This window comes from Acomys russatus, chromosome 20, assembly GCF_903995435.1.
Source record: "Acomys russatus chromosome 20, mAcoRus1.1, whole genome shotgun sequence".
Taxonomy (NCBI): domain Eukaryota; kingdom Metazoa; phylum Chordata; class Mammalia; order Rodentia; family Muridae; genus Acomys; species Acomys russatus.
Genome location: NC_067156.1, coordinates 31949810 through 31956625, shown reverse-complemented (window position 1 = coordinate 31956625; position 6816 = coordinate 31949810). Strand labels below are relative to the sequence as shown.

Genomic DNA, 6816 nt, shown 5'->3' with positions numbered 1-6816 from the left:
AAAGAGCAGTCAGTGCTCTTAACCTCTAAGCCATCTTTCCAGCCCAATAATCTGCATTTTTTTTTCCGAGACAGGGTTTTTCTGTGTAGCCTTGGCTGTCCTGGACTCACTTTGTAGACCAGGCTGGCCTTGAACTCACAGTGATCTGCCTGCCTCTGCCGCTGGAGTGCTGGGATTAAAGGCATGTGCCACTACACCCATCCATAATCTGCATTTTAAGTAGTAAAAAAAGTAGCCAAGAAGGTGCAGGAAATCAAGATAATTTACTATTATTGTATTAGTCAACATCCAACCAGGAACTAGAAGTCCTCTTACATGCTTAAAGTGTACAAAATATAGCGCATGAAGCTGATTCAGATGATAGAATTGACTGAACTGGTAATAGAAGAGCTTCAAGTCACATCACTATTAGGAAGACAACCTACAAACTGAAAAAGGAAAAGTCATAATCAGCCTTGCTTGAGAAAGGAAATATACATGCATTCAGATAATCAGAGCCCAGACTGGAGTCTCCTGGCAAAATCTGGGTCCACTGCAGTCCTAGCCAGTAGGACCTAGAGTCATGGACATGGGACTCTCACTTCCAGAGACTTCCCCAAAAGAAAAGCAAAGGGAACCACTGCAACATTAGGTTCTTCCTTCTCCAACTGGCTACTGCCTGGACTTCCTAAGGTTCCCTAACCTGTGAACCAGAAACTTAATCTGGCAGTCAACATGCTATTTGTGCTCTTTTTCAATAGAGACCAGAGTAAAGAAATGTGTCTGACAGCAAATGATTCCAAGACTGTAACAGGTCCATGTATGCAGAAAATAGTAAAAGACACTCTTCATAGGAACAAACTTGATTTTCCATGAAGGTCTGTTAACAGGAAAGGGATTCATTGATATGTTTTATGTGGTTGAGGCTGGAGTATACACATAGAAACGATACTTTCAAGATTGGAAATACATACGAGCCAAGACGAGAAGCATGATATCTATTCTGTACGTGCTCATAAGATAAGCAAAAGTTATGTCTTGAAAAGATAAATGCAATATTGTTGAAGAGCCCAGTTTTGGCAAAAGACATAGATAAGTGCTTTGCCTAAAAAATATGTATTAAAGGCTTGACTTTAGAGAAGGCATATTAAAACTGTTGAATGGCTCCAATGTAAATACAAACAGTATAAATTGCTATCTTGTGGTTGACCCAAGATGAAAACTGTCCAGTTATAGTCTAGAGTGAACACAGGCCGAGCCAAGGATCTTTTTAGTGCTTTATTTGTTCTCTTCTAGACACATTAGACTTCAGGACAGTCAGTCTACATATGGTAGGATGAGAATCTGCCAGGCAGGGTGGGTAAGTCCATCTCTTCCTACTCCCACCTCAACTCCATTTATGCAGACTTTATACCAGGTGTGATAAGGCCTCCTAGAAAACAGAAGCACAAAGATAAACATAAAGCCTTTCTTACCTGTAATAAGCATATTTCAAAAATATTTACTTTCACTCTATTTGACAACCTTTTGGTGACATTGAAGCAAGGGCTCAGAGTGTCTTATCAAGGATGCAATTAGGTAAAGTCACAGCTTAAACTGCTCAAAGTTCTCTCTACACATGCAGATATTTCAATTTTGGAGTCTCCTGGAATATACAGATATCATGAATATAACTCAAAGAAAAAGAAATAACACGCTTATAAGTGATGGAGGAGCATTCAGGTAGCAATGCCTTCTCCCATGGAAATAAGGCATCCCCTCTCCAAGCTGTAATTACCAGAAGCTTCTTGACAGACTCTGAAGCCTCTGGCCCCAGCTCATCCACACACTTCTTCAGCCCTGCCACCAGATGTTCTACAGAAATGCCCAGGGTTTTCAGAAGCATCTTCAAAGGATCAAATAAGGGAAGAAGGTTGTCCAAAGGTAAAGGTAACATATTGGCAACAGGAGCCTTGACGAGGAAGGCAGTGACTGTAGAGGAAAAGAGAACAGAGGGTAAAACATGGTACACCCATCCCGGTCTAAGACCCCATCACCTTCCTCTCTGCCCATCAACATCTCCAACCTATATGCACTCATTTAGATTTCCCATGCATCTTTATGCCTTTGGGACATTGCATGTGGCAGTCCATCTCCCTAGAACTTTCTCTTTCCAGATAACTGTAGTCATGTTTCCCTTCTGACGTCTGTTTTTTTTTTTTTTTAATGTTACCCATTAGAGAATCCTGTAGCAGCCACTATATTTAAACAGCATCATCTGTTACTCTTTTCTCATATTTTTCTATTGCATTTTCTGCCATATTTTGATAGGACATATGATATTGTGTATGTGTTAATTTACCAGCCTCATGCTCTCATTGGAGTAGAGGTCCCATGAGAGTAAGGAGTCTTTGTTGCTGTACCTGATGCTCAGAACTGACTGTGACATATACTAAGAAAAACTCATTCTTTAGATACTAATGGATAATTTAATAAGAAGGCACTTTGCATATAGATTGTCCACAGTCACAGCCCTTAAGCCAAAGGAGAGGTTCCATAAAGTTTTCCCATTCAAGGCCAAGCATGAATGAACTAGATCCTGGTGCATGAAATCAATTCAGTTCAGTGTTATATCTTAATTGGCACCAGTTAGAATAGGAACATTCCTGGACCTAAGAAGAGAAAGACACTTAGATACAGGAACAATAAATCATTGTGATGTTAAAATGAACGTATACACACTCTCACACACACACACATTTTATGCAAACCATCTTTCTAGACAGTAATGCCAAAGTGCACTATTCCAGTGGGTGTGGACAATAGGCAGATGATAGGGCAGTGCTGAATAGAAAAAAATTCAGTGAAGTGAGATTTTTGAAAGCCTCCAATGTCATACCCATAATTACAAAACTTCTTCCTGAAGACAGTAGGAAGTAATGAAGGTTTTTGCATGGGGAAACTACACTTTATATATTTGATTTAAAAAATGCTGGTCACTAGCAATAGGAAGGGGCATGGGTCATGAGGGAGAGGAACAAATCAGAAGAGACATGTGGAGGCTGAGCAAGGTTCTTATAGAAGTAGAGGTAGAAAGAAGAGAGGAAACTATGCATGGCTAGTTCAGGGTGTGTGGATGTATGCGTACAGCATAGTAAAGCCTATTATTTTGTACAGTGGTCACGTTAATTACAATTTATGATATTTTTCATATTCCAGCTAAAAACGAAAATAACTTTGCATAAAAGATAAACAGAATAGGCCAGACTGTGGTGGCCCACGTCTTTAATCCCAGTGCTAGGAACACAGAGGCAGGCAGATCACTGTAAGTTCAAGGCCAGCTTGGTCTACAAAGTGAGTCCAGGACAGTCAAGGCTAACACAGAGAGACCCTGTCTCAGGAAAAAAAAAAAGATAAACAGAATAGAAAATGTATGTGATATTTTGAAAAACTTGTGCAGATATATAAAATACATGTGTGCATACAAGCACTCACATAGAAATCTCGATCTTACCAGCTAAGACCTTCCATGGTTCATTTTTTCTTTGAAAAAAAAAACTGTTTCCTGATTCAAAGTAGAAATGTGAGCTTGTCCCACACCCTGCCACCGTCTTCTATCACCTATTTTCCCTTTGAAACTTTCTCCTAGTAGACTGGTCACTATTTTGATCCTTGCTCCTTTCTGCTTCCACTTTGTATGGAAAACATGTCTGTGCACACTAAGGGACAATGAAATATTCCAAACTTGCCAAATTTCTCAACAAAGGAAGTCCAATAAAAACAGCAATCTCAGGTCAGGATTCTAAGTGCAGATAACAGTTGGTATCTCATGGTTATTCTTCATACTGGGAGTTTCTATATCTTTCTGGGGAACATGCTCCAAACCCTTTACCTTTGGTGAGCAATGACTACTAGCAAGGACTTTTCTCAAGGACCCAAACATCTCATACTGAAAGGTACAGCGACTCCCTATAAAAAGAGAGGCTCAGCCTTCCAAGAGGTCAGCTCCTGTACCTTATTTGAAGATGAAGTACTTCACCCCCCTCCCCGAGTACAACCACATAACTCTGCCTGTACACCTCACTGGAGGGTGCAGTGCAGTAATTTCAGTAGAACTCTCATCCAATGGCAAACTATAAGCACCATTACAACGGCATTTATAGCTGACAAATGTAACTACTTCAGTAGAATCAACTTAGCAACCTCACCACTTTACTGTGCATTTTGGAGTAGTACTTATGTTGGGTTAGATCATGACTGATAGAGGATCTCCACTGTCTCCCAACAGATAAAATCCTTTTCTATGACTCTGAAACTCTTTGAACCATACTCCAGTGCTCATAAGCCAAAATTAGTTGTGTTATTATGATAGAAACAGAGAAGTAGAGAACTATCAATGCTCCAGAGAGTGACTTACCAGAATAGCCACAAATACCGATGGTCACCAGCAGAAAGATGGGTACCAGCTTCATGGCTGGTGCCTTGATGTTTTCTTGGACTTTGGAATGGAGTCAGAAAGCCCAACAGGTTCACGGAGTCAATAGTGCTGCTTGCTTTCACAGGGATGGCTGCTTTTCCTCACATATACTAATATATGCACTAAAGACCTGAATTTCAACCACTGCCTTTGGACTCACCCCAGCAAAGAAGAGAATGAAAGGCATGCTTACTAACTAAACACACTGAAGGGTTTTCTACTTTTCATCACATCCTCATGAGAAACAATGCCACTCACATAAGTAGTCTCAAGTAGTTCTTTCCCAAGACCTTGCGTAAAAATGATGACAGATGAGGGCGGGCAGGGGGGAGTTCTTCTCCTGGAAGAACACTAAAGAAGTAAAGGCTTTATGTCAGGCCTTAGAGGAATATCTTTCTCCAGTTTGTTTTTGGTTTATTCAAAGTTTACAGAATTGCATTACCCGATGAACTTTGTAGATTTAGCTTAATGACACTGTCATGTGTCTCTTGAATTTACCCACTGATCAATATTCACATATTGACTGTGAAAAGGTCACCAGATCCCTGTTATCTTTCCTAATGTCCTCCAGTAATCCAGGAAGAATTGAGGGTGTGTTTATCTATTACCATCTATGTCTATGTCTGTGTCATCTCTAGCATGATCTATATCAATCTACACTCTGAGAAGTAATTCATTTCTAAGGCTGCCCTCCGGGACCCAGGGCTCAGTCATAGGAGACCAGATTGACAACATTTATAAGCAACATTTATTGGGGTTCATTGGAGGCACTGAGTGAGCATTGAATGTAAAGCAGAATACAAGAAAACCTTTAATCTAAGAAACAGGAGACAGTTCATGTGGTTCCCGAAATGAGCTCAGAAGCCATTGGTCATATTTTATTATGTATTCCCAATACCAGAAAATGTTAAGAAGACAAAGTATGCTATCACTCCCTTAATATGGAAGGTCAAACTTGCCCTCTTTCTGAAGGTAAGGTAATGTCATGAAGACTTAATACATTATGCAAAGAGATATGTGTGTGTGTGTATAAAATCAAAATTAATATTTAGGTCATCTGTTATTATTTCTATACCTTGCTAAATTCTACTGCTCTACTGTCATTAATTTCAGGTACTTGATAAACTACATGAGAAGACTACAGAGTACTGTTGTGCTAAGTCAATGCTGCTTTCTCTGCTATATACTGTTTCTGTTTCTCAGTCATATTAATAACTATATTGGTACATGATATGTCTACACTAGCCCTGTAAAGCTGCCTCCCATAAACTTTATGACATCGTTTCTTTTGTCACACTCACCCTCCACTGTCTTTATTGGAGCTGCCATGGAGTACTTTGATTTAAAAATCTTTGTCTTACCCTTTCCTCCCTTGATGTCTCTCTGTGTCTATCTCTGTCTGTGTTTCTCTGTCTCTCTGTCTCAGTCTCTGTCTGTGTCTCTCTCTCTCTGTCTCTCTCTCTCTGTCTTTCTTTCTCTCTCTCTGTCTCTCTCTCTCTCTGCTACTGTACTTTCTCCTCCCCTCTAGCTCATGGGTGAGAGCTCTGTCAGTGAAGACACTCACTCTGTTTTCTCTCTGCTCATCACTGCAGCCATGTTCTAGCTGACTAAGGACAGCTCAGTAGGCTCAGAGCCCATTGAAATTGTTCAAATTAGTCAGTCTTTAATTTATTCACTCTACCTTGCTTATCATTTCCTCCCTTGGAAACATCAATAAGAGCTCTTGGCCACATTTTACCTACCCATCTCTCAGGCGCTCACCACACCCGTGACTTCCTGGACCCTATATCATGTCATGCTCCCGTACCAGATGCTAAGATGTATTTACACTGACAATCATCTCCTTATCTGTTGGCAAGAATAATTATAAAATAGAAGCCTTTTGTTTTTTAATTTGTTCTCTGAGATTTCTCAATTCCTTTCCAGTGTGTTTGTTCTGACACCGTGCAGGCTCATATTAAAGTCTTATTTCTAAGGTTTAGTTGGGAGGATCTTGAGGAGATTATTTCATTTTGGATCCTAATATAGAACCCAGAAAAGTTTGTTTATGTGAGGAGTCTCAGTGCCAGGTCCCATATGTGATAGTTTTATTTTTATAATATACCATATGTCTTCCTTGCTTTTTGTCGTTTGTTTGTTTGTTTGTTTGTAGTTTTGTTTTTCAAGACAGGGTTTTTCTGTGTAGCCTTGATTGTCCTGGACTCACCTCCTTGAACTCAGAGATCCACCTGCCTCTGCCTCCGTTGAGTGCTGGGATTAAAGGTGTAAACTACCACACCTGGCTTCATTGCATTTTTTTTAACAGTGTGAGTTAGGAGTACTGAGCTAATTGTTAAGATCCCTTAATCAAAGACAGAATTCACATTATTATCTCAATATAT

At 39.9% G+C, this 6816-nt stretch overlaps 1 protein-coding gene across 1 annotated transcript; it reads right to left on the bottom strand.

Annotated features, from left to right (window-relative positions):
* Nucleotides 1–1317: 1317 nt before the first annotated feature.
* Scgb3a2 (secretoglobin family 3A member 2) lies at nucleotides 1318–4586 on the bottom strand. The gene is made up of 3 exons (XM_051163938.1): nucleotides 4376–4586; nucleotides 1757–1950; nucleotides 1318–1411 (listed from the first exon to the last, which is right to left on the bottom strand). Exons 1-3 carry the CDS (start codon nucleotides 4428–4430, stop codon nucleotides 1388–1390), a joined length of 273 nt encoding a protein of 90 aa, XP_051019895.1. The 5' UTR covers nucleotides 4431–4586; the 3' UTR covers nucleotides 1318–1387.
* Between the last annotated feature and the right edge of the window lie 2230 nt (nucleotides 4587–6816).